Source organism: Mauremys mutica, chromosome 4 (genome assembly GCF_020497125.1).
Source record: "Mauremys mutica isolate MM-2020 ecotype Southern chromosome 4, ASM2049712v1, whole genome shotgun sequence".
Classification (NCBI taxonomy): Eukaryota; Metazoa; Chordata; order Testudines; family Geoemydidae; genus Mauremys; species Mauremys mutica.
This window is the reverse complement of record NC_059075.1, coordinates 136180706-136208288: the sequence shown is the minus strand read 5'-3', so window position 1 is coordinate 136208288 and position 27583 is coordinate 136180706. Positions and strand designations below refer to the sequence as shown.

General features: G+C 47.0%; 1 protein-coding gene across 3 annotated transcripts in view; it reads left to right on the top strand.

Annotated features, from left to right (window-relative positions):
* Window positions 1-27583, top strand: part of CCND3 (cyclin D3) — a 64568-nt gene that overhangs the window by 24159 nt on the left and 12826 nt on the right. The window contains exons 1-2 of one of the 3 annotated variants that reach the window (XM_045013515.1): window positions 20479-20891; window positions 23119-23334. The exons of 1 other annotated variant lie outside the window; for it this stretch is intronic. In XM_045013515.1, coding sequence (XP_044869450.1) covers window positions 20694-20891; window positions 23119-23334 — 414 coding nt within the window. In that variant the 5' untranslated portion in view covers window positions 20479-20693. Of the gene's footprint in view, window positions 1-20478; window positions 20892-23118; window positions 23335-27583 lie in introns of those variants that run through there. One more of the 3 variants, XM_045013516.1, reaches the window with a different exon arrangement.

The window sequence follows — 27583 nt, the reverse complement described above, 5'->3', positions numbered from 1 at the left end:
CGGAGCCATAACAATGCTCTAGATGGTTATGGACAGGGCAAGCGGGTTGCAAAATTAATCCAACAAAATGGGCTGAGCAAGTTGTGTCATTGTACAAGATGTCCAGTGCTTAACATGCTGGGATTGCTATCTAATTAATAATAATTAGCACTTGATAATTAACTGCTGATTGTTAACAGGCCAACCACTTCCCAAGTAGCTCCCCAGGGCCTGAGGTCACTCTGCAAGTACCCTGCCTCATTTTCCCTCGTTTTCAGCTCAGAGCCCCTTAAATCAAACAATTCTTCTCTGGCTCAGTCACACTCCTCCCAACAAAAATCATTCCCAAAATAAAGTTCTAAAATCTGCAGCGGGTCCATACTACCCATCTTTCCCACCAGGGGACCCCCGGGCCTTCCCTGCCTCCAGCCCTCTCGCCCAAAACTTGGGTTTTCCTGCTTGAGTCTGTTTGTCCCAGCAGCCATTCCCTGCTTTGGTAGGCCTACTCTTCGAGCTGGGGGTGTGACTGACACACACACAACACACCCACCCTACTATCCCCTCCTGCTGCCGCAGTTTTAGAATGCTAGCAGGGCTGTGTCTCCTCCAGGTGGGAATTACAGCTGCAAGCGTAGACATGCCCTAACTCCCTGAGCAGCCCCTTCTCTGGTTGCTTTCTGCTGCTCTTTATAGGGGAATCAGCACCTCCATACTCAGCTTGTTCTACCATACACACCCCATTGCATATGTAGTGGGCAGGCCTAATAGGATCAGGTTGGCTGGCAAAGGGGCAGGCCACTCCATTACACTGATAATGTAATATGAATCATAAGTTTATTCATCACACAATACATGTCGGTAGCACCTTTCACCAAAGGCATTCCATGTTATAAAAGTTCTTTGACTAACTGACTATGGGGTGAGTGCAAAGAGCCAGCTCACAGCCTATGCACTGCTTAAGCTCAAGTTGGAGGACTGAAGTGATGCTTAGGTGGTGCATAGGCGTTGTGACGGCTCCTTGCAGGGGTGAGTTTCACCCTGTATGAAGCCTCATTTGTTAATATACTCTCATGCAGATGTGCAAGATAAATAGCACGTTTGTGTGTGGTAATGCATTACATTTCAGCTCTGCCGTGCTAGGGGCTTCGTTCCAAGGCACAAGCCATCTTGTGAACATGCAAATTTTCACAGGCAAGCCAGTCACCTAGTTCACATGCAACTTTGATTGCTCGACCACCTTTGAAGATGCAGCCAGCCACAAGGGCCTCTTGCCCTTTGCAGTGAGTATAAAGCCATCCTTACAGACAGGGCCTTGCCTGTGCCGCGCAGGCGAGGCTCCCTGGGCGTTATGAAGGAGGGCGCCAGATGCTGATTGAAGCACTATCTGTCGCTGTCAACATGAAGTTGTTTTTTTTTTCTTTCTTCTTTCAAAAGGAGATAGATTCTAAGAAACCCGGACAACAAACTGCAGGCGGGGAAGCTGGAGCACAAAAGGACCTTTTACTTATCTCTGACCTTTCTGGCATGGACGTGTGTCGCAGGGTGTCCTCTGAGAGCTCCGATAATGCAGAAGCTGGGATGCATTGATTAGGCTTTGAAACTTCAGGCCACCATCTGCAAAGATCTCCTAAAGACCCACACAGGAGTAATAAAAATAAAGAACGGGAGAGGGAAAGAGAGGGCCAAATGCAAAGCTCTAGTAAAAGGACATTGCACAGGGGGGCCTGTGCATTGACTGTGGGTGGAATCCAGGGCGTGGGTCACAGACGTGGCTTTTCTGTCACTGCTACTATAGGGTCATAGCAGCATCTGCAGCCCCTGCAAGTTTCCAATGTAAGTATCTGTGTAATTTGTTGAGCTATGGAAAAAGCGGTTGCAGATCTGACAGTGTGCAGGGGGCATCGGGGGTTGTCTCTCTGAGCAGTCTGTAACTTCTTGCCTTCTTCCATATCTACACCCCAGAATTGTGCCTGCCAGTTCATCTGGATTTTAGCCCTTATGCATATGCAGGTGCTGTGTAGTTAGCAGCCCATTCCCTGGCCACTGGATCCATGCTATGAAACCCGATGTCAGGGAGCTAGAGACAGAGAAGGTATGTTTGTGTCCAGCAGCCTCAATACAAAATCCCCTTTATATTCATCATAGCCAAATCGTCTCTTCTGTACCACAAGGGACAGTATGTGGCTCAGAGATAAACAAAGAGAGACAGAGCAACAGATGGAATGTTTCTATTTTATTTTTAGGTAGAAAAATAAAACCTCTTCCCAGGGTCTTTGGAGAAAAACATCCTCTCTGAAGTTTTCTTGTTTTGCTGAGGATTTTTCTGCACATGCTCTTTCCAGCTGTTGTTGAGGGATGGGCGGAGTCAGTGAAGGATCCTCTTTACAGATGTGAAGTTTGCTTGTCGCCCCACCCTGCCAGTTTGTCAAGTTGCAGTTTCAGTAGCCATGCAATGAGAGTGAGCTGAGGTCAGCCGAGGTGTGGCACTCGATTGTTATCTTCGTGGGGGTTGCAGGATTTTTTTTCCCCCTGGCTTGTTTTTTCTTCCCTTTAGGCTTCAGTGACCCAGCTCTGATTTCCTTTTATACTCGTTAATTGCATTAACCCTCAGCCCCACACCTCACATGGTAATGAGCATTTTATCACTGATATCAATCTCTTAGGGTGTGTCTCAGAAGACACAGGCCTGGTCTAAACTAAAAAAGTTTTACTGGATAACTATGTTGATGAAGGGTGTGGCTTTTTGCTGACATAGTTATGCTGGTAAAAGCCCTAGTGTGGTCTGTGTGGATGCAGTTGTACTGGTACAAGGTGCTTTATACTGGGATATCTTCACTGAATTGTGAATAAGGTATACCGGTATATGCCCTTGAATACCGGTATAACTGCATCCATACTAGGGAAGTTTTGCCATGTTAACTATGCTGGCAAAACTTTTAAGTGTAGACAAGGTCAGAGGTTCTGTTCCCAGCTCTGCCACTGACCTGCTGTGTGACCTTGGCCAAGTCACTTCCCCTCTCTGTGCTTCAGTCTCTCCTCTGATCCTCCTCTGTGTTGTCTGTTTAGACCAAGGGTCGGCAACCTGCGGCTCCCGGCTCGCCCGGGGAAGCACCCTGGCGGGCCGGCCCGGTTTGTTTATCCGCCGCGTCGGCAACTTCGGCCGATCGCGGCTCCCACTGGCCGCGGTTCGCGGTCCCAGGCCAATGCAGGAGGCAGGAAGCCGCAGCCAGAACATCCCTCGGCTCGCGCCGCTTCCTGCCTCCCGCATTGGCCTGGGACCGCGAACCGCGGCCAGTGGGAGCCGCGATCGGCCGAAGTTGCCGACGCGGCGGATAAACAAACCGGGCCGGCCCGCCAGGGTGCTTCCCCGGGCGAGCCGGGAGCCGCAGGTTGCCGACCCCTGGTTTAGACTGTCAGCTCTTCAGGGCAGAGTCTTACTATGCCTGTGTACAGCGTCTAACACAATGGGGCCATGAGCATGGTTGGGGCCTTTAGGTACCATTGTAATACAAATAATAATAATAGTAATAACTTATACTGAGTATATGTTAATTACTAGTTTGCTTTCCACATGTCTTATCTGAGCCATTCCATAGCAGGGTATCGTTTTCATGGATAATTATTAGATCTTCTTGACCTGACTCGGTATTGATTGATATGGTTTGATGAGATGAGAATCAATAATACTTTGAATTTTGGCTTTTATCTGAGGATTTTAAAACACTTGTAGCCTATTAGAGTGTTTTATCATAGAATCATAGAATCATAGAATATTAGGGTTGGAAGGGACCTCAGGAGGTCATCTAGTCCAACCCTCTGCTCAAAGCAGGACCAGTCCCCAACTAAATCATCCCAGCCAGGGCTTTGTCAAGCCTGACCTTAAAAACCTCTAAGGAAGGAGATTCCACCACCTCCTTAGGTAACCCATTCCAGTGCTTCACCACCCTCCTAGTGAAAAAGTTTTTCCTAATATCCAACCTAAACCTCCCCCACTGCAATGTGAGGCCATTACTCCTTGTTCTGTCATCTGCTACCACTAACAATCAGATCCATCCTCTTTGGAACCCCCTTTCAGGTAGTTGAAAGCAGCTATAAAATCCCCCTTCATTCTTCTCTTCTGCAGACTAAACAATCCCAGTTCCCTCAGCCTTTCCTCATAAGTCATGTGCTCCAGCCCCTAATCATTTTTGTTGCCCTCCGCTGGACTCTTTCCAATTTTTCCACATCCTTCTTATACTGTGGGACCCCACAGTACTCCAAACGAGGCCTCACCAATGTCGAATAGAGGAGAATGATCACTTCCCTCAATCTGCTGGCAATGCCCCTACTTATACAGCCCAAAATGCCGTTAGCCTTCTTGGCAACAAGGGCACACTGTTGACTCATACCCAACTTCTCGTCCACTATAACCCCTAGGTCCTTTTCTGCAGAACGGTTGCCTAGCCATTCGGTCCCTAGTCTGTAGCATTGCATGGGATTCTTCCGCCCTAAGTGCAGGACTCTGCCCTTGTCCTTGTCGAACCTCATCAGATTTTATTGGGCCCAATCCTCTAATTTGTCTAGGTCCCTCTGTATCTTATCCCTACCCTCCAGCGTATCTACCACTCCTCCCAGTTTAGTGTCATCTGCAAACTTGCTGAGGATGCAGTCCACGCCATCCTCCAGATCATTAATGAAGATATTGAACAAAACTGGCCCCAGGACCGACCCTTGGGGCACTCCGCTTGATACTGGCTGCCAACTAGACATGGAGCCATTGATCACTACCCGTTGAGCCTAACGATCTAGCCAGCTTTCTATCCACCTTATAGTCCATTCATCCAGCCCATACTTCTTTAACTTGCCGGCAAAAATACTGTGGGAGCCCGGATCAAAAGCTTTGCTAAAGTCAAGGAATAACACGTCCACTGCTTTCCCCTCATCCACAGAGCCAGTTATCTCATCATAGAAGGCAATTAGGTTAGTCAGGCATGACTTGCCCTTGGTGAATCCATGCTGACTGTTCCTGATCACTTTCCTTTCCTCTAACTGCTTCAGAATTGATTCCTTGAGGACCTGCTCCGTGATTTTTCCAAGGACTGAGGTGAGGCTGACTGGCCTGTAGTTCCCCAGATCCTCCTCCTTCACTTTTTTAAAGATGGGCACTATGTTAGCCTTTTTCCAGTCATCCGGGACCTCCGCTGATTGCCACGAGTTTTCAGAAATAATGGGCAATGGCTCTGCAATCACATCCACCATCTCCTTTAGCACCCTCGGATGCAGCGCATCCGGCCCCATGGACTTGTGCTCGTCCAGTTTTCTAAATAGTCCTGAACCACTTCTTTCTCCACAGAGGGCTGGTCACCTCCTCCCCATGCTGTGCTGCCCAGTGCAGTAGTCTGGGAGCTGACCTTGTTCGTGAAGACAGAGGCAAAAAAAGCACTGAGTACATTAGCTTTTTCCACATCCTCTGTCACTAGGTTGCCTCCCTCATTCAGTAAGGGGCCCACACTTTCCTTGACCTTCTTCTTGTTGCTAACATACCTGAAGAAACCCTTCTTGTTACTCTTAACATCTCTTGCTGGCTGCAACTCCAAGTGTGATTTGGCCTTCCTGATTTCACTCCTGCATGCCTGAGCAATATTTTAACATATTAATTAATGCACACACAACCCTCCTGTGAGGTATGTACATATTAATCAGACAGATGGGGTAAGTGACTGCAATATGATTGGCTGGAACGCCATTGAGTTACACACATTCACCTTGGTACAAGTGAGAGCAACTCATTGACTTCAGTGGAGATGTGTCTGCTTCCTGAGAGCTGAATTTTCACCATTACCGCCATTTTACTTATGGTAAACTGAGGCATGCAGTGGTTACATGACCTGCCCTAGGCTACAGAACAAGTCACCAGCAGAACTGGGAAAAGAACCCAGGAGTCCTGACTCCTAGTTTCTTGCTCTAATCGCTAACCAACACTTCTTCCTTCTTCTATTGTGGACATAGATAATTCTACTCTTGGAAATACTATTTATCAGGCAGTTTCAGTGCTTCTTGTTCTCCCACTAGGAGGTTTGCTAAAGGAATTAGGAGTGTAGGAGTTGGGTCAGACCCGAAGTCCATCCAGTCCAATATCCTGTATCTGGCAGTGTCCAGTACCAGATGCTTCAGAGGAAGGTATAAGAATCCCGCAATAAGTACCATGAGATAATCAGCCCCCCACATGAGCGCTCATCCTGATTTCTAATAGTTGAAGATTGGGTTAGTTCTGAAGCATGAGGTTTAATATCCCTTCTATAATGCTTATAATTCATTATGATAACTCTGGATATTCTTGGTATCCATATAAAATGACCTATGTCCCTTTATTAATCTTGCTTAGAAATTGCATCGTTTGGCCTCATAGGCTTGAAAGGAAGCGGCAGGAATCAGGGCTGGCTTTTCACTGTCAAATATGCAATGTAGTTGTAGCCATGTTAGCCACAGATATAATCTGTTGTTCTTTTGGGAAAGGACGTCCAGGATCTCCTTATGGGACCCCGTGGAAGCTGCCTTCGGAATTTGGACAATAAAATTATTTTATTGGACCACTCTTATGTTGAATGGTCTCTTAGAATATGGGCTAATTACTTACGCTAAACAATCTGTTCTACCTTGCATTCAGCTGTGATGCTCGGAGTACTGCTCCCAGTTCTGAGGAAGAGCTCTGTGTAAGCTTGAAAGCTTGTCTTTCTCACCAGCAGAAGTTGGCCCAACAGAAGATATTACCTCACTCACTTTGTCTCTCCACTGTCAAACATGTAAAGGTTATGTTTAGGCTCATGCACTGAGAATGACTAGGTGGGAGTATTATTGCAATGAAATAGGAAATGGAAAACATTGCCCATTTACTGCATTCGTTCTCATTGGGAAGCCTTTATGACCTGCCCAGACCCAGCAGTTTGCTAATAATGCCCAGATCTACCTTTCTTTTCCTACAGACTCCAGCAAAGTGGGGCTTCTGCAGAATAGAATGGCACTTGAGAGCCCAATCCTGCTTCCACTGAAGTTCGTTAGGAGTTTTGCTCCAATGGAAGCAAGATCAAGGCCTCATGTCTTTACCTCTGCTTGGCCCATTAGCTTGTGAGCTTGATCCTTGCTTCTATATTAGGAAGTGCTCGCGGGTGCTGTACGTACCAGAGGGGATTGATTGACTAGACCCCCTCTTCCCCCAAGTAACGAAACATCTGTGTTTTGAACCAGGAGCCAAGTGGTTACTGCACACATGTGTGTGGCTCCTCGGCCACGGAGCGTGACCACAGGAAAAAGGCTCTGTCCAAAATAGCAAGTGAAGCATTGATGCCCTTCAGCAGAGCCAAGTGAGCCAACGGACTTCACCGGGGAGGCCCAGGCCTTGTGGGGTGGGTGGGGGTGGTGGTTTCTAGACTCAGTTTATTGCACAGCAATTTGCTACTGATGCAGAAAGAGTGTTTCCCCACCCGAGTGCAGTGGGAGGGCCTTATTCTCCTGTCGCTTACCCCAGTGCAACTCCATTGTCTTCAGTGGAGCTGCTCCTGATTCACACTGGTGCAGGTGAGAGGAGAGTCAAGCCCAAAGAGCTGAGTTCTGAAAAGCTCCTTGAGCAACAGTCTCCTCAGGAGCCCCCTATCTGGGGTTCACTCCTGCTTTCCTTGTCCCTCTGTGTGCAATGGCCCCTAATCTCCAAAGCAGGGGCACAAGATATTGAAGAAGTGATACAGGTTCGTAATGGCTTCTCTATCCATCCTCAAACTGTTTATATCCTCCTTTCCTCTCCTGCCTTTCCTTCCTCCCTGCAACAATCCACAGTGCATCTTCCCTTGGCCAGAAAAGCAAGAAAGGGCCTTGGGTAACTCCATAACTCCAGGGTAGCCGCTTGAGGTGAGGCATGACAACCCTGTAATCCAACCAGTCTCCCCCAGTCCAGCTTAGAGCAGTCAGAGACTTGAATCTACCCACTGCCCATCCCCTGCTATTGGCAGCAGGTAATGCACCTGCCATTTCATATATTAGATTGGGTCACTCGGACTCCTGTTCAGAGACTGTCCCCACCTTCTGCATGAGTGGGTTGAAAACCCAGACAGAGGCCAACGCCACTCTCGCCCATACCAGAGAGGCTAGGTTGCTCAGTCTGGAAATCATTCTAGAATGTTCTGAGGCGATTGTAAAACGCAGGCTGGCTGCTCGGGCGTTAGTCTCTTCTGCTAAGACTGAAATCATTCTAATGCCTTTGTCCTTCCAAGGATCTGGTCAGGAATGTGGACACGCTTTTCCATAGATATTGCCTCCATTACTAAATGATTAGCGCCTCAATTGTTCAGAAGTGGAATAAATAAACATAAAATAAAAATTGTGACCCCCACCTCTTCCCCCCTTTGAGAACAATGGGAGCTGCTGGATGTTGAGTTCTTTTAAAAACTCTAGCCCTTGGCCTAGCTTCTCTGTTCTACCTTCCGCCTTTTATCTCTCTTCCTCTTTTTACCAGTGTGTGCGTTTGTCTCTCCAATTTTTTGCTATATGTCCAGGGTTTGGAAGTTAAAATCCTTTGTGCTGCTCTCCGGCTTGACATTTGCACCCAGATCCTTAGTATGAAAGACCCCAGTGCCTCTAACATGCTCTTGGAACCTGGGTGTGGGAAACAAAAATCTCTAATTCTGCTTTCCATCTTGTGGGCCATTCAAACTTCAGCCTGGGAAATGAAAGCTCCCTGCCGGGCCTGGTGGTTCCATTTCCTCATGTCACCTCGCCAGCTGAGCCTCACGCATTGGTTACTGAATGAGTGGAGCAATGCAATTCATCTCAGCAGGGCGCTGAGTGCTCTGCAGGCTTTTTTTTTTCACTCACTACCCATTGCATCTACCCACCCACTCAGTTTCTATCATTTGCCATAATGCACTGGATAATGTTCTATTCTTTCTCTCCCTTGGGCCATGCCCATGGCTTTGAATTGCTCTGGAGATCTTGGTACTGATTCAGAATCTGACAAGCTCTCCACTCCAACAACATACATAGGGGCTTATCCATTCAACTCAATGGGCATCTTCCTCTTGACTTCCGTGGGCTTTGGATCAAGCCTGTTGGGAGGGAGGGGACACTTCTATTATAACATAAAGCTCCTGGTAGGCCTGAAAAGCACGGTCCCTGCTGCCTGCGCTGAGGCTGTGTAGATAACCAGCAGCTCTGATGCTTGTGAAGGGTGGGAGTTCTGTGCTTATCAATGATTCAGGTCTGGACTCGGGCTGGCAAAGAGGCTTCCTTACCAGAGCAGCAGAGGGGAGCCAACAACCGTACTTTCCTTTTCAAAATGGTCCCCTTGGCTGAGCTGTCATTTGCCCCATAATGGGAGATTACCTGTATGGAACTAGAGTGACTGCTCAGCAGCTTTACAGCCCCAAATCAGAGCAACGGAAAATGTATGCAAATGATCATTGCCTGGGGTAGGGCATGGGGCAGAGATCTGTGGTACAAACCTTGCATGAGGACTGAGCCCATGAGAACATGTCTGAGCGGGACCCTCCAGTATGATTCTGCCCCTATCCTGCTCCCTCAGAGCACTGAGCTGTGATTCAGCTGCAGTCTTGCCTGTTCACTGTTTCCTAGTGGTTAGAGCACTGGAGTGGGCTTCAAGAGACTGGCTTCTAGTCTGGGCTCTGCAGGAGCGGCACCAGGGTTTTTGGCGCCCTAGGCGCAGGGCCGGCTCTACCCATTTCGCTGCTGGTCCCGCGGTTCCGGTGGACCTCCCACAGGCGTCCCTGCGGAGGGTCCGCTCGTCCCGCGGCTCCGGTGGACCTGCCGCAGGCATGCCTGCGGATGCTCCACCGGAGCCGCAGGACCAGCGGACCCTCCGCAGGCACGCCTGCGGGAGGTCCACCGGAGCCGCCTGCCGCCCTCCCGGCAAAATGCCGCCCCCCTCAATCCTGGCGCCCTAGGCGACTGCCTAGGTTGCCTAAATGGAAGCGCCGGCCTTGGGGCTCTGCTGCTGGGTGTTCTTTGCCTTGGTTTCCCCTTCTGTAAAATGGGGATAATCATACTGACCTCCTTTGGAAAGCACTATCTAGGAGTGAGGTGCGGTTATTACACTAGCCCAGGGGTAGCCAACCTGAGCCTGAGAAGGAGCCAGAATTTACCAATGAACATTGCCAAAGAGCCACAGTAATAGGTCAGCAGCCTCCCATCCATTACTCCTCAGTGCCTCCTGCCCATCGGCAGCACCACCAATCAGAGCCTCCTCCTCCCTCCCCACACCTCCCGCCCGCCGCAATCAGCTGTTTTGCAGTACGCAGGAGGCTCTGGTGGAGGGGGGAGGAGCAAGGGCATGGCAGGCTCGGGGGAAGGGACAGGGGCCTTGGGGGAAGGGATGGAGTGGTGGCAGGATCTGGGGCACAGACAGGGGTTGAGCAGTGAGCACCCCACAACACATTGGAAAGTTGGCATCTGTAGCTCCAGCCTTGGAGTCAGCGCCCATGCAAGGAGCCGCATATTAACTTCTGAAGAGCCGCATGCGGCTCCGGAGCCGCAGGTTGGCCACCCCTGCACTGGCCTTTTCCCCCTAATACTTGTCACAGCTGCTAATACTGGTGCAGCTTCAGTAGCTGCAGCAATGGTGGGAACCCCACCGTAGACCATTTGCCACTGGATGCCCACGTTTTAACCGCTGTTTTGCCTGGATTTGCTGCGGGCGATGGGCGAGCACTAGCCGACACTAGTTTAGGGCTCCCTCCATTGCTCCCACTGGTGGAGCTGCATGTGTAGTAACAACAGAGACTTTTACGGGGAGGGGGGGAGCTAATGTACAGCATGAAGTCCCCTAGATGGACACTTACAAAACAAAGCACATCTTTGATTGTCCTAAATCTTGGAGCGATCTGGTCAGCTGAGCCAAGAAGCCAGCTTGCCCAGCATGCTGCTCACTACTGCAGATGTTAGCACTTGTTTTGGGGACATGGTCTGTCGGTTCATCTTACAAATAAATATACTCTGCTACAAAAATAAATCAAGATGCACTCATGCCTATTCACAGGCACCTATTGGTTTGTCAGTTTGCAGTGGGAAGGAAACTTGCCACTTAATTGCTACAGACAATATCCTGCTAGCAGCCCAACCTGCACGTCACAGTTCAGTGGATCCGATTCTCCATTGCCCCGGGGTAGTGTGGTCAAATCAGAACGGTAGCATTTTACGTCTTCTTTGCACTGGTGTAAATCTGGAGTCACTTCACTGAAGCTGTGCATAGATGTAAGTGAGGTGTGTGTATACATTCTCAGAGCTTATTTCATTAGCATGTTAATTAATGTAACAGCAGATTTATTTATAGGATTATATGTAATGACAAGAAATTTGCTATTAGAGAGGCATATATATTGTCTTTTATTGTGGATATCTTGAATATTATAATTGAAAGTGATACAATGACGTCTGCCTTTGCAGGGAAGGGCATTCGTCTTATGGAATGTGGTCTAGGGCTTAGCGGAGGGGATTTGCATCAGAAGAGTCCAAGCTTCTATTCCCACCTATGCCACTGACTCCTTGTGTGGCCTCGGACAAGTTACTTCGCTTCTCTGTGCCTCAGTTTCCTCATCTGTAAAATGGGGATATAATACCTACATTGCAACGGGTGTAGTGAGACATAATTCACTAGTGTTTGTAAATATTTGGATGGAGGGTATTAGAGAAGGGCCTAGTGTTATTCCTCTCCCTTTGATCTGTGACAGGGGCAGTGTTTGAGCAGGGAGAGCTGGATGTGTCCCCTCACTTCACAGGGTCAGGATGGATGGGGAAGTACACAATGAGTATTGGCTGGCAACCTGCTGCAATACAGCAGGGTGACAGCAAAGCTATTGGGTGATCCTTGGGACAGTCCCTTAGGTTTCAGACCTGCGAGTCTGCAGTGCACAGCACTTCCATGTATGCAAAGATGGAGCAGTCTCTAACCTCCATTCTGCTGGAGGAACTCAGATATCCTCCACTCCCAGGAAGAAGCTGACATGGGACTAAATATTTGCATTGATTGATACCCTGTGAAACCTCACTGAAATCAATGGGGTGTAAATCAGAGCTAAATCTGGACCCTCCGGTTCATACTCTTCCCCTCTAGGAAGCCATTTCAGGGTCAACACAAGATTTTCCCTGTCAGTTACTCCAAGGGTGCACTGAGTGTAGCTAGCAAGCTTAGTATAAAGGTTTATTGGCTGGAGGGTGTGGGGTTTGCTTTTAGTTCAGATCCCCGTAGTTGTTCTGTCCAGCCCCTGTTATAAGGGATTAGCAGTCCAGGTGCTGTGCAGCTGGGCGAAAGAAGTAGGGCCCTTTCTTCCTGCCCTGCCCCCCTCGCCTTGCAGCCACTACACACCTCCATAGATACACACACACAGAGCCACATCCACACCCCTCCCCCCCATGAATAGCATCCACACTAAAAGGCGTGGAACCAAATCCAGACCAGATTCTTGGTTTCATCTGAGTCCCGCCCACTGACACCAGCTCTGAAGCTGGCCCGCAGTGCTCTGCTTCAGAGTAAGGCTCTGAGTCCATTGGGACAGTGAGCAGCAGGGTAGGTTTAAATACAAGCTTTAATTTAAAAGTATCATAATGTGTGGGTCTCGCAGTGTGGATACTTGCCTGTTTATTTGCCTTTTTCTCTCTTCAACTATTCTTAGCTGTGGTTTATTACTGTGGTACCGTAAGTCCGTGATCCTGGTTCTTAGCACATGAGCCTCGGGAAAGGGGACATCCCTGCATCCACTCTCCAGCCCTGCTTTCCTTTGGGTGAAGGGATACATCCCTGGCACACACTGGCTCCTATACCCAGCTCTTTTCGAGGCAGAAGTTCGAATCTGAATCTGGGTCAGAACTTTTTGGCTGCTCCCCCCAGTGTCTACAGTGGATGAAAACTAAACACTATGACTGACACCTCCAAATCTTAGGAAGGTTCAAATCTAGATCTGGACTCTATGGCTTGGGCTCATCATTGAACTAAACACTTGGGGGCCAATCCTGACTTCTCCCCCAGAGCCACAGAGTGTCCCCTAGCAGTTGAACCAATGAGATTCTGTCACACAACACTGGGGAGGTGGATTCCTGTGTTCTGCTTTGGGGGAGGGGTTGAGCTCAGCTCGGGGTGGGGTGGGGGGGACTGGGTACCAAGGGACAGCTTGGGGCAGCACTGGAGGATTTGTAGTTATGTTTAGACTTGCATGGAGGAGGCACGTTGGGGGTGTAGAGTGCCCACCAATCTCCCTAGGCTCTCGTAGAGCAGAACAACACACAGCCTTGTAATGAGGCGGGGTAGTATTGCCTTAGACTATAAACTGTTTGGGGTAGGGACTTATGAATAAATATTTCAATAAAAATTCAGACTCCATTAATTTCTGTCACTTACAGTAGCTCTTTTCATCAGAGGATCTCAAAGCACTTTACAAAGGCAGGTAAGTGTCTTTATCCCCATTTTACAGATGGGGAAATCAAGCCACAAATTAGGGAAGTGATTTGTCCATGATCACATAGCGGAGCCAGGAATAGAACCCAGGCGTCCTGACTACCAGGGTTTTTTTGCCCTATTGACTGGGCCACGCCATTTTATTAGTGGCGTGATTGGCGAGGCATTTTGTTGGCTTTTCCATGCAAACAAAAATAACATGTAGCCAAAAGTCATTACAAAAAAAAAAAAGATTTAAAACATCTTGGACACAAAACATTGTGTGCAAAGCTTGGGTAATGTAATCTGCTCGGGGTGGGGGGAAGGAGAGAAGAAGGAGTGACAAGGGAAGGGTGTGTTAAAAAATATATTTTATATGTAAAATGTACAAGCTCTTTTTTTAATTTGCATGAACTGTAACCACAGATAATCCCCTAAAATTAACTAAATATAATCTCAATTTGGGGGCTTTCCAAGCCTCAGTTTGATTTCTGAAATTGGTTAGTTTCACTCTACTATCTTTCTTTCTTTCCCACTTGAATTTGGTTAGTTTCTAAAAGGCCTGGTTCAGAGACAAAACCAACCATTCACCAGGTGATGCCTGAGTTTGGTACATTTTTGAGTCAATGAAAATGCAATTTAATTTTAGATCATGTTAGGAAAAGGGAAACAAATGCACAGAAACAGCTGCTAAAAATGACAGATGAAAGCTAAAGACAATAGGTACTGATGCTTTTTGTAAAAAGTCAGGTGAAGTGCTGCTTCCAGGTTCATTGGACCAGATCCTCAGCTGACGTCCCCCAGCACAATTTCTGTTGAAGTCACTGACTTCATTTGGAGATACAAGTGCTCAACGTTTCTGAAAATCAGGCCCAACATGCCCCACAATTGAGACACCCAAAATCAGTAACCATTTTTGGAAGTTTTGACGCAAGTGATTTGCACAAGGTCATACAGCCAGTCAGTTGCAAAGCCCCATTACAGGGTAAAAATACAAGACATATGACTTCCCTCTTCATAAGAGTGGCTACTTCCTATCACTGTTTAGGTCTGTTCTGCAAGCATCCCAAGCTATGTGTTTGTGTACAGACAGCTTTTGTACTGCTTTAACTATATTGGTTTAGGAACTGATATTGCTTGTGTGGACACAGCTAAACCAGTATAAAGGTGTTATAGCGGTATAGATTATTCCAGGGCTAGACAACCTATGGCACATGTGCCAAAGGCGGCACACGAGATGATTTTCAGTGGTACTCACACTGCCCAGGTCCTGGCCACTGGTCCAGGGGGCTCTGCATTTTAATTTAATTTTAAATGAAGCTTCTTAAACATTTTAAAAACCTTATTTACTTTACATGCAACATAGTTTAGTTATATTATAGACTTAGAGAAAGAGACCTTCTAAAAACTTTAAAATGTATTACTGGCACTCGAAACCTTAAATTAGAGTGAGTAACTGAAGCCTCGGCACACCACTTCTGAAAGGTTGCCAACCTCTGGATTATTCCCAGGCTATTATGGTATTAGCACTTGTACACAGATATAACTACATCCACAATGGAATCTGTACCAATATAATTATAATGGGTGAAAAAATCACATCCCTGACAGAAATAGTTAAATCAGCTCTGTGTCAACCAGCTCAAAAAGAGAGCTTTCTTCTTCAGAGGGCTTGTTCTACAACATGATGCAGTTAAGGATTGCTGACATTCAGTGTTCTACTGCTCAGCCTGGTGATATCACCATGAAATGGTTACTTGCACTCAAAAGTTTGACAAGGTCTGAGGCAATGGAGCATAATGGTTGCCTTTATTAGGAAATAGCATTAGGACATACATCCCATGGGTCAAATCCTGCAATACCAGGCCAAACTCTCCTTGAAGTATGTGGGAGTTTTTCCTGAGAACAGGATGATTAAATTATGAGAAAGGACATCAAGGAGCCTTTAAGGGTCGTGTTTAAAGCATGGGACCAGGAGCCAGGACTTCTGGTTCGTATTTCCCACTGTACCAATGAATTGCTGTGTAACCTTGGGCAAGTGACTTAACTTCTCTGTACCTTAATTTTCCCCTCTGTAGAATGGGCTTCATAAGCACCTGCCTCAAGGGGTGAAGTGGGTCATGAAGTTTAGCTAATTAAGATTTGTAAAGTGCCCTGAGATCCTAAGATGAAAAGTATGCAGTATTATTATTAAACTCTCACATGAAATGGTGTCTGGTTTTAAGTCTCATTTTGGGTATTTCCTACAGTAAATTTTATAGTTATTTGCTCATTCATGTGGGTTTGGTTTTCAGGACCTTCATGTACGTTAATCAGTTTCACTATGACATCATTGATAATGCTTTAGTCAGGTCTAACAGAGAAGAAAGAGGATAGTCAAGCCCTGGACAGTTCAAAGTTGAATGAATAGTGTCTGCAAAAGGCAAAGACAGAAGTATGGAAGATGTACCCCGTCATGTCTATGAACGAACATCATGGTGGTGCAAATCAGTGTAGCTCCATCAAAGTCAATGGCACTATGTTGATTTACACCAGCTGACAATCTGTCCCAAACTGGATCTGTTTATTTAATGAACAGCCTGACATATTTCTCCAGCCTTCTTCCTAATGGTGGTCGGAATGTGAATTTGGTAGCAGCTGCCCATCCACAGAGATTCTGGACCTATTGCTTAAGTGCCCCTTTAAAAGCTCCTAGTGCTGGTGACTGTTCGTACATCATCTACATACCAAAAAAATGATCCCCCTTGTGATTCAGCAAAGGAAAACATTGCTGGTTTGAGATCCTGGAGGTCTAGAAACCCTCAATTTTTTTTTTCTCTGAAGGAATTTCCTTTTTTTACATTTCTGACTTCTCTACCACTGAAGCCAGGAAGTTGTCTATCCATGATCAACAGTGACCAAAATTTGGTTTTCCGGGAATGTACTCCCTTCCCTCCACACAAGCTCTTGAAGTCTGTAATTTGCCTTTCTAGCCTGATAATGTGGCTGGCAGATGCATCAATTTTGCCAAGTCATCATCTGGAAGGAACACTTTCTCTCTTATGCAACAGCCTTCATTTCCCTGCTGCTTCTCCCCCGCCCCCCCAATGCATTGACACCAGCTTCAACATATTTCTAACAATCAGGCTGAGTTAGACCCACCCTTGGGACACTAAGCAAATGTGAGTGAGACCATTATGATGTCTGGTATATGACCTGAAACTTTCAATTTCAAAGGACATAGTCCAGAAAATGTAGGGACCAAGAACCCAGCGCTGTGGTTTCCCTTTGCTTGGCTAAAGAAAATAGCTGCTGTCTATTTTTAGTGAAAATGTGGGATTTGAGGCCCTCCTCACTCTGTGTACAAAACAAAAGATGCCGCCAACAATAAAGGGATGGGGTGGGGGTCACCTTGGTTTAAATCCATCTGACTGGTCTACAGAAATGCTCTCAGGGATTCTTCAAATATTTCATGCCCACACAGCAGGAAGTGAAGGAAGGTGGAAGAAAGTTGTAATGGGAGGTGGATTTTTGGAATGTCTTATCACCTACTGTATGCAATCTAGTTGTAGCCATGTCCATCCCAGGATACAGCTCTGTGTGTGGCTTGAAAGTTTGTCTCTCTCACCAGCAGAAGTTGGTCCAATAAAATATATTACCTTACCCGCCTTGTCTGTCTAATAGCACCTACTGACATTCCCCTTTTTCATTTTAGGACTGGGATAGAATCAATATAATTCCACATACTTCCGCCACTTTACTCCTCTTCTGTGCTATGTTGCTGTAAGATTTTGTGTGAGCGTTGTGTAGCACACCATGCAATCAGTACCAAGATACTGTGATAGTTATGATGATGAGATCATTAGAAATGGGATAGATAGATAGAACTAATGCCTGGTCCCATATTCCTTGAAGTAAATGGAAGTTTTAAGTGCTAGGGTGTGATTTATATCAAATCCGGTATGTACATGACCTTCATGTTTATGGAGATATAAAATGAGCAGCACTTTGAACTCTGAAGCCTCTGATCAAAAAAGAATGTTTTCTCTTTAGGGTCAATGTTCCTGAACACGGCAGATAAAGACTTTTGTCTTGTTTTGCTTATGCTCAAAAATAAACAAGTTTATAAAATGTGTTCTTTCTTGGTTACTGTTCTTTATAATGATTGAACATAGATTTTTAGAAGGTCAAGCAAAAGTATTAGATGCCTCAAAGTGGTAGTGAATACAACTTGGGAAGAGAGAGAGAGAATAAACTCAAAGATCTGGTTGGTCGTTCAATCTCTAACTTCTTTGATCCTACGTTCTTTTAAGATGAAATTTTATACATTACAAACCTATTTCCAGGAGAATGCTCCTGAAATGCCTTATACTAATCTAGTATTTGTACTACTGATCACAATCTCCATCTTAGGCACATGATACTTCATCCAACATGTCCATGATATCTGTGTATTCAGTTTCTCCTGAACATGGTGACTACACATCTCTTTTTCCAAGCCTCCTCTTAGAGATTGCTGCAGATAAACTGAACTTTGCCCACCCCCGTTTGAATCCAGGGGTCAGCTACCACTCCTCAGCACACCTGATGTGGTTTTAGCACAGTAACAATGCAGCATAAATTGCTACACGTGGCCCGTTGCAAAGCGCCTTCTTTTGAGACATTTAATCCCAGACTGGATAAAGCACTAGAAAATAGAGTAAGGAACAAATGAATGGAGTAGATGATCTAGAAAGTATTTTCCACCACTAACCTCTATGATTATATGATTAATCACCCAGCTTCCAACTGTTCCTACAGTTGCCATATTACAGCATTGTGGTAGTTACAAAGTTCATGTGAGCTGGCCATTTCATTCTAATCTTTTCCCTTTCATATTCAGAATTTTCTCAAAATTTGACCTTTTGGGCTGAAATTTCTCATGCTCACTCTCAATCTGATGAAGATTTTAATTTTTTAATTTGAAAGCTTGAAGAAATCGCATTCAGCTCTTTTTCTAATTCTGTACCTGCAAAGGGAAAATGTTTTTTCATTTTAAATGATGCATTTTGACTTTCTTTTGAGCTTGGAAAACTCAAAACCAGAGTTAAATCTTCACACTTGACATATCAGTAATCTGGAAAGCAGGCTAATCTGTGCTAAATTTGAAAAAATGGTTTTAAAAGAAGTTTATGAACTTTTGAAAACCATGTGTAGAAACCATGTGCTTGAGCATATGCAGTGCTTTGAGTATGCAGACACACGTAATAAAAATGTTTTAAAAAAATAATCTCCCCCATCATTGCTAACACTGGTGCAGCTCCAACAGCGTTAGCAACACCAGGAACTCTAATGTAGATAAGCCAGGTATTAATTATTATTATTTTAATTATTTGTATTATAGTAGCGTCTAGAGGTCCCAACAGAGATCGGGGAGGACCCCATTGTGCTAGCCACTTTTACAATCACAATGAGAGATAGCTCATGCCCTAAAGAGTCTCTAGTCTAAAAAGGCAAGAGCTCAGGATAGTTTTCAAAAGTTCAGAGTGTGTTATTTCAAAACCATTATTACATGCTGTTAAAAACACCAGTAGCTGTGGAAGCCTTGTCTACACAAGCTCCCAATGTTGCTATCTCCAGGGGAGCTGCACTAGCATTAGCAATACTGGGATGGGTTTTGGAGGAAAAAAGCCCAGTACAGACATCCTTTCAACAGACTCACATCTGATTATTCTCATAGCTTCCAGGAGTCCTAGATAAAAATAGCCGCAAAATTAAATATTGAAGAGACTGAAATAATCGATTAACAGAGCTGGGAACCATTCTGCGAGTTCCAGATTGTCCTGTTTTGAACCAGGTGAACCCATGCCCCATGAGGAATACTCATAATGTGCTCACGGATCTTGAAACTTGATGTGGTTTCGACACAACTGGATAACATTGGTGGTTGTGCTGATGATAGACAGATACTGTCGTAAAATATTACTAATGCTAATAATAAATAATAACAACAAACAACCCCCCTGCAAGTGATTACCTCATCTGGGCTTCTGCAGTACAATCTTTCTTCTTACTTTCTGTTATTTGGACTGTAAACTCTTTGACTCAGGGCAATATTCAGTTGTGCCTTATGTACAGCACCCAGTACGTTATCTAAGATAGCGTGACACTGATGAATTCTGTGTGATGTTTTGTCACCTAGCATCACTGCAGCATGATGATGTTTCGAAGCAATTGATGTCTTGATGCAGGTTCTTCATAGAGTGACCAGATGTCCTGATTTTATAGGGACAGTCCCAATATCTGGGGCTTTGTCTTATAATATATTAGTCTGCAGAAGAGACGAATGAGGGGGGATTTGATAGCTGCTTTCAACTACCTCAAAGGAGGTTCCAAAGAGGATGGATCTAGACTGTTCTCAGTGGTGGCAGATGACAGAACAAGGAGCAATGGTTTCAAGTTGCAGTGGGGGAGGTCTAGGTTGGATATTAGGAAACACTATTTCACTAGGAGGGTGGTGAAGCACTGGAATGGGTTACCTAGGGAGGTGGTGGAATCTCCTTCCTTAGAGGTTTTTAAGGTCAGGCTTGACAAAGCCCTGGCTGGGATGATTTAGTTGGGGATTGGTCCTGCTGTGAGCAGGGGGTGGGACTAGATGACCTCTTGAGGTCCCTTCCAGCCCTGATATTCTATGAGTCTATGAGATAGGTGCCTATTACCCTCTACCGAACCCGATTTTTCACACTTGCTAACTGGTCATCCTAGGTCTTTGCAAGGCTGCAATGGGTGAGCTTGGGTCCACTGGGTGGAGTGAAAAGTCAGTGTCCCTTCCCACTGGCGGTGGAGTAGCAGCAGTAGCAAGAGACCGGAGGGGATTTGGGGGGCAGGGGTAGGCATGGCTTTCCAGTGCAGTGGTGGCAAAAAAAAAGAAAATTGTGTGTGTGGGGAGGGGGGAGAATCTCTTTTTTTGTTTTCAGTCTAGAGCGCATGGGCGGGGAAACAACCCCCTCCCGCAGCAGGGCGGCCGCCTAGCCCACCCTGGGACCCAGGGGGCTCCTTTCCTGTCCCCCTCCCTGCGGCGAGGAGGGGCCCGCCCGGGGCCCCGCCCCTTCACTTCCCGACGTTCTAAAAAGTGTAACAGTGGAGCCGGCGCTGTCAGTGCGGCCGGGAACGCGGGGCAGAGCGGGCGGGAGGCAGCTCGCTGGGGTCGGTGTTGCCTGCTCGCCCCGCTCCCCGGCTGGGAGTGCCCCGTCCCTGCCGCCGGCTCCCCCTTCCCCCAGCTCCGGCCCTGAGATCCTTGGCCCGGCTGCCCCCGTTCTCCCACCATTCCCCAGGATCCAGGCACATGGAGCTGCTGTGCGCGGAAGGGGGCCCCCGTGTGCCCAGGGCGGAGCGGGACCCCCAGCTGCTGGGGGACCGGCGGGTGCTGCAGAACCTGCTGTGCCAGGAGGAGCGCTATAGCCCCCGGGTCTCCTACTTCCATTGCGTGCAGAAGGAGATCAAGCCGTTCATGCGGAAGATGCTGGCTTTTTGGATGCTGGAGGTACGGGACCCCCCGCCCCTAACCCGGGTCCTACCCCCACTCTCCCCAAATCCATCCTGGAGTCCAGCAACAACGCCTTTCCTTACCCCTTTGTCCCCACCGCAGACACAGGCAGAGAGAGAGAGGCTGTGCCTGCTGGGTGTGGGAGAGAGGGACCCACCCCAATCGCACTGGAGTGTGAATGGAGGAGAGGATGTAGTGGGGTCACCTAGTGGTGGGGCAGTTGGGAGGGAGATTTTTTTTGGGTGGGGGAAGGCATTCAGTTTGAGGAATCTGTATCAGTTGGTAGGGGGGAAGCTTGGGAGGGGGTCTGGGGTGTCACTTGCTACAGGGTGAGTTCCAAAGGAGACAGTCTGATGGGGTGGGGAGAAGCCTTTGGTTTGTGGGGGTTCAGTATGCGGTGGGAGGGCTCTGGTGGTCAGTCTTTTGCGGGGATGGTTAGGCAGGGGGAATAGTGGGGTAAGAGGGCATTTAAAAGAGGCCTCCCTCCCCCTGGGTTTTTTGTAGTGGTGATAGACCTGGGGTGCTTGGGAGCATGATTTCCACCTCTGCATATGGGGAATTGCAGCATTTCCTTCTGCACCGAGAGGGCCACCCGCACCCAGACAGCATGCTCTCTTCCACGCCCTGGCAGTGTGTGCTTTTGCCTCTAGGGGGTCCCACCCGCCTTATCCCAGGCCCCAAAACAGTCAGCTTAAAGTTCTCTGCCCTATGGCTGGCAGTTTAGAGAGCTGGAGTTCCAATGCAGCTGTAAGAGAGAACCTGGGTAGAAAAACATCACAACCTTCCACTCCGCTAAATTAAAAGCAACGCGATCCTCAGCATTAAACAACTTAATGAGGAAAATATCGGAGATGTCTCCGTCTCTTTTCATAAATGATCAAGCAGTGAATAGTCTAGATTCAGAGGAAAACAAAATTACACGATGAAGAAACAGAATCCGGATTGAAATTCAGTCTGTCGATCTCTCCACCCCACTGGCTGTTGCGACAAACTGCCCATTTCCATTTTTAAGCACATGCCAATGCCAACTTTTAAAATTATCCTCTATCTTAAATGCGCTTTCTGAGTTAGTTACTTGGCTAAAAGCTGCTTTGGGGCCTGATTCTGCAAGACACTGAACTCAGTAGGAGTTGAAGGAGCCCAAAGTAAACTTAGAGGCTGTATCACTGGGATTTCCTAGGGGTGCTGTTTAATAGGATTTGAGCTATTAAGACCAAATGTAGGTCATACTGAAGTCGGTGGCACAATTTCCATTGACTTCAGTGGCAGCAGAATTTAGTTCTAAATGCTAATCTTTCATTTTTTATTTTAAATGAGGGTGAGGGGGAATGCAGCCAAAATTAAATCTGTGAAATGAGAAGTGAGTCTATTTTTTTTAAAGGAGAAAGTCTCTGGCATGCGGTTTTATGTGGGTAGAGAGTACACAGGGAGGCAAAGTTACAGTCTGAAAGAGAAGGATGATCTTTGCTATAGCACGGGGGGAAACCTCAATATTTTTGTAGTTCTGTTAAAACAAGGAAATAAATATGGCTGGTGTATTAATAGCATAGTTGAGGGAATAGAACAAGGGACTTAAATTTAGGATTCCCGGATTCTGTTTATGCCTATCATAAGTGTGGTGTAGCTAGAGAAGGAGAGCCAGGAGTTTGAACTCAATTTCTATCCCTGGCCCTGCCAGTGACTCTTTTTGTGATGTTGGGCAAGTCACTTAGCCCAGAGATTTCAAAAGTGGCCACTGATTCTTGGTGCCTCAGTTTTTGGGTGGCCAGCTGTAGCCACACTGGGACTGATTTTTTCAAAGGTGCTGACCACCCCCATTCAAGGACAGCAGAAAGTGATCAGCACATCTGGTCATTAAGACCTAGATGCTTGAAGTTGGGGAATCAGAAACAGAGGCACTCAAAATCAGTGGACAATTTAGAAGATTTTGGTCTTTAACCTCTCTGTGCCTCCATTATACCTATTTTACTATTTACCCTACCTCCCAGGGGAAGGTGAGGTGAGATGTAAGACATTGGGCCAGATTCTCTGCTGGTGATGTGTTGGAGTTACACCAGCAGAGAATTTGGCTCTTAAGGCCAAAAGTGCTTTGAGAGCACCAGACAAAAGGCTTCACAGAAGTGCCAAACACTACAATAACTAGTAGTTTTGAAGTCCTGATGTGGACAGGAGCAGAGGAGTCCTGCATTTAAAACACTTCCTTTCTTCTGTTGGGTTTCATCAGGTGTGTGAGGAGCAGAAGTGCGAAGAGGAGGTCTTCCCCTTGGCCATGAACTACGTGGATCGCTACCTGTCTTCAGTCCCTACTCGAAAAAATCACTTGCAGCTTCTGGGGGCTGTCTGCATGCTCCTGGCTTCCAAGCTGCGAGAGACCATGCCCCTGACTGTGGAGAAACTCTGCATTTACACAGACAATTCCATCACACCACAACAACTCTTGGTAACCTCCCCACTCTGCCTAATAGAGCCTTTCTCCCTATTCCCCAGCTCTCTTATCCTCTACATGCTGCTACTGCTTGGCGACATACCTGCCCTGTGGCTCCTTCTGTCTTCCTTCTCCTGTTTGCCCAAGCACCTTCCCCCATGTTCTGCAAATAGCCTCTCTGCTTCCTTGCCCAAGTGGACACACAACCTTTCAGAGAAGTAGAACTGCACTGCTCACTTAGAGCCACCACCTCTGCCTTGGTCCCATGCAGCCCTGGTGTTATTCCCCATTGATTGCTCTGGTAGGTAGAATCGTGACACTGAGGTTATAGAAAACATTACATGTGTTAAACACACATCTCCATCGCTGAAATTGAGTGTGCCCCATGTTGGGACTTTAATATGGTAAATAGCTCTGGATCAACAGCCCTGGAGAGACCAGAGGCCCTTATTCACAGAACAGGTACAGGTGAGTCTCATCTTACGCTGGGGTTACGTTCCGCTGTCAGTGCGTAAAGCGAAAATTGTGTATAGTCAAAATTACATTGAGTGTAATGGCGGGCGGAATTGCCCGCACTACAGGTACAGTATTTAAATTGTTATTTTTCTCCTTTTTTTTTTCTTTTTTTTTGTTTTTGCCGACCGCGCAAAGCTGAATTCATGCATGTTAAATGCACATAAGATGAGACTCACCTGTACTGCAAAAGGCAGTGGATGGGGAAGGTGCTGTCTATGTGCATATCTGTCCAAACCAGGAGGGACTTCATCTCTGGGGATGAGAGGAGAGCTGAGTTTCCATGTCCTCTCACCCTTGGTCTTTCTTCTGAGACTGTTCACAAGGGGGCCAGTTGTGATGAGGGGCTTTTGTGACCTAGATGCCTGCCCACCGGGAGACCACGGTCCTTGGTGCTCAGAGACCAAGGTGGTAGGTGCTGTAGAGAGGGGCTGGGAATGATGTTGGGAAGCGTCATGGACTTGCTGCCGTTTAGGATTGTGTGTGGGAGGACAGGAATAGTGCAGTGGGAACGAAGTAAAGCCAGTTTTACAAGGTCTCAAGTGACACTAGGACTTATTTACTTAACTCCATTGCTGCCCAGGTGTCCCATGGATGGAATCTTCTTGGTGGAGCTCAGTCAATGGGAGAGGAACGTGAAAGGGCTTCAACCGTGTCAGAACATGTGCCCTTCAAGAGGGAACCACCACCTGACTTCAGTGTAACAAACATCCTTTAGGACGGTTTGTCTAACAGAATTTCCTAGGGTTAGTCATCTGCTGGTTAGGTTATTTTTGAGGAGTGGGGGTGGTGAGATGATGTAATAATGATTTGTCCCCGGGGTGGGGAGTGGACCCACTAAACTTTCAGGTGGGAGCTGATAGACATTTCTGGTTATTGGAGAACTGTTTTTTATGATCATGCAAATGAGGAGGGGGAAGTTCCCTTCACCTCCCTGCGACTTCCCCTGAGATATATGGAGGATTGCTATTGCTTCGGTAACACGGGTGGAGGATGCTCACAACCAGAGTAGGTGGATTGTGCCGCATGTGATAGCCAGGTACTGGTGTTCACAGGAGTCGCAGGTGCTCATTGTGGCTGTGAAGTTGGCCCTGTGGTCGGAATGCAGCTCCTTGCCTGTGCTGCTGTACAAGAGGGTCCTATTGGGCACGAAAACTCTATATCCAGGGGTTTCACTCTTCTGTAAATAAAACTTCACCCCTTGCAGCACTTCCTGATTCTTGAATATATTCCATGTGTGTAAATCCCCTGGATTATAGTGGGAATTATGTGCATGGAGTTCATTTCTGGCTCAGGCTCCAAATTAAAGGCTGGTATGTGTGTGGTCCTGTGGTAATGATGGGGATTGCCATCTGGCAGAGAGACAGATTCAGTCTCCATTCACACCTGGGCCTGCAAAGGTCGGGGCGGCTGCAGGGGCAGCAGGCCAAGCACCTGAGCAGGAGCGGGGGCACCAGGTATCTTCTGGGAGGGTGGGTGCATTTAAAAGATGAGATGGGAAGGGTGTTTTTCCCCATGCCCACAGGTGAGAATGAGACGGGTAGGTCAAAATGCTCCAATTCAATGGCCTGTCTGGATTTAATGCTGGGGAAAGGTGCCTGATTGCCAGTCCTGGAGACCGAAGGTTGCTGTCCACTGAACAGGTGCATGGACTGCAGCAAGGCAAGCTTTCTCCACATGTTGCTTTGTCTCCATTTCTGACTTGATCGCTAGAGCTGAGGTGGGGGTGCATTCTTCATGGCCCAGGCAATCCTTCGCCTCTCTACTGAGCCCACCAAGTAGCGGAAGCTAGGTCATGTCCATTGCAGTTATTTCTGTGATCACGGAGAAATCTTGACTGATCACCACCAGGCACAGGTCTTGAACAATGTTCAGGTTGGTTCAGCTGCCTTGCAGTGCCAAAAATCAAACTGATTTTATTTTGCTGTGGGTTTGGGTTTTTTAAGTTAAAATCTTCAGGCTTAGTGTATAACAGGCATTACTTTTGGCCCTTGTTAATTGAACTTTCAGAAATGGCAGGTAGCTCTGTGTGTGCTTGGGCTGTGAAAGAGGCACCAAGCTTGACGTTTTCCTTTCTTCTTAAACTGAAATGCTCAGGGCTCCACACCTGGAGCCATTCCAAGGGTTTGTAAGCAAGGAGTCTTGGGTAAGATGTGCCTAAATACACACACACTCTTACACACACACACACACACTCTCTCTCTCTCTCTCTCTCACACACACACACACACACACACACACACACACACACACACACATTGTCAGGGGAGAATAAGTAGTGGTACTCTGCCAGGTGCCTCCCACAACCCAAGCTCCGCTTACTCATGACCCCAAATTGAGATGCCATGCTCAGTAAATTGGGTGGCTCTTCATGTGGCTGGACCTTTCCTTTCTGTCTGTCCATCTAGCACCCATCATCATAGTATCAGAGTACTTCCTTTTGTGCTTTGCTCAGCAGTGAAATAGTTAACAGTGCTGACATTTACATTTTCACCAATAGGCTTCCGCGTCAATGCCCAGCTGAGATGAGCAAGAATGGTTTCATCCTTGGTGCCAAGAATCCTGTCTTATGGTGCTAAAGATGGGCTTCTCATGCATGTGTCCACGGCCAAAAGAGTGGAGCCCCCCATGCACTAGCATGGAGCTCCAGGGGCAGTTGTCTCTCTAGTAATTGGGGTTAACTTGTTTGGGGTTTTTTTGGGTGGGGGGGGGATTGAGTAGAAGGTGAGCTGCCCTGTGGTTAGAGGCAGCAGGTGAGTCAAAGCAGTTGGAGGCCTGGAGAAGGACTTTGTCTTTGAAGGTCATTGGGAAAGAAGACACCTGTAAGGCTGTGATCTGAAAGTCACACCAGTCCTGCTCTTGGTAAACTCTGTAGCCCAGCTGGGAACAGACGGTAGTATGACTTCCCACTCTGATCTCCTCTTGCTGGGTCATAGGCTCCACGACCTGAGAAGGATTACAAACTCTCCAGGATAACCTTGGATGGAACTGGTGAGGTTTGCATTTGTGTTGGGATGTGACAGAGTTAATGCTCTGCTTACAAAACCAGAGAAAGCTGCTGCTTTCCTCCTATGTGCTAATAATGCTATCGACTTCTCTTCTTTCACAACACTGCAGTGAGAGTGGGTGGGGAGGGGAAGGAGAGCTTCTTCATCACAGGTTGGACAATGGATACATCCTGGCCTCTTAGCACAAATCTGTGCTTCCGGCGCACTCTCCTGGGCCCTTCTAAGGGATGCTGGCTCACTTTCCCAGGTTCACTTCCTTCTCTTGGAGAGGATGCCTGGCACAAGCTCGGCATTCTAAAAAGGATAAATTAAAACAAAATGTTGATGAGGTTATTCTCGGCAGAAGGAAATGATGCAAATGAAGGACTTGTCCACTTGGAGGAAGTTGGATTTCCGTCAAAGGGCGTTATCTAACCATCTTTCTTTTTTTCATTAAACCACTAGGCGAGAGGCTTTTCTTGCCTGTGCAGGATGGTGCTTAGCCACAAGGTGGTTGGAGGGAGCAGCTATTGTCAGCAGGTCATACCGTCCCTTGGCTTCGTAGGACCTGGTTCATGTATTAGCTGTCCTGTTGTCTTGTCCTCTCCCTAGATATTGGAGATCATGGTTATAAAGAGATGATAGTTTTGGCTTCCAATATAGCAATGGTGCTTCCTGGCATCTTGGTTGCCCTGAGGTTTCAGAGGTGTTAACGGTTTGTGCATAACCCATGTGCTCTTTGCAGGGCAGGAGAAGGGAGATGA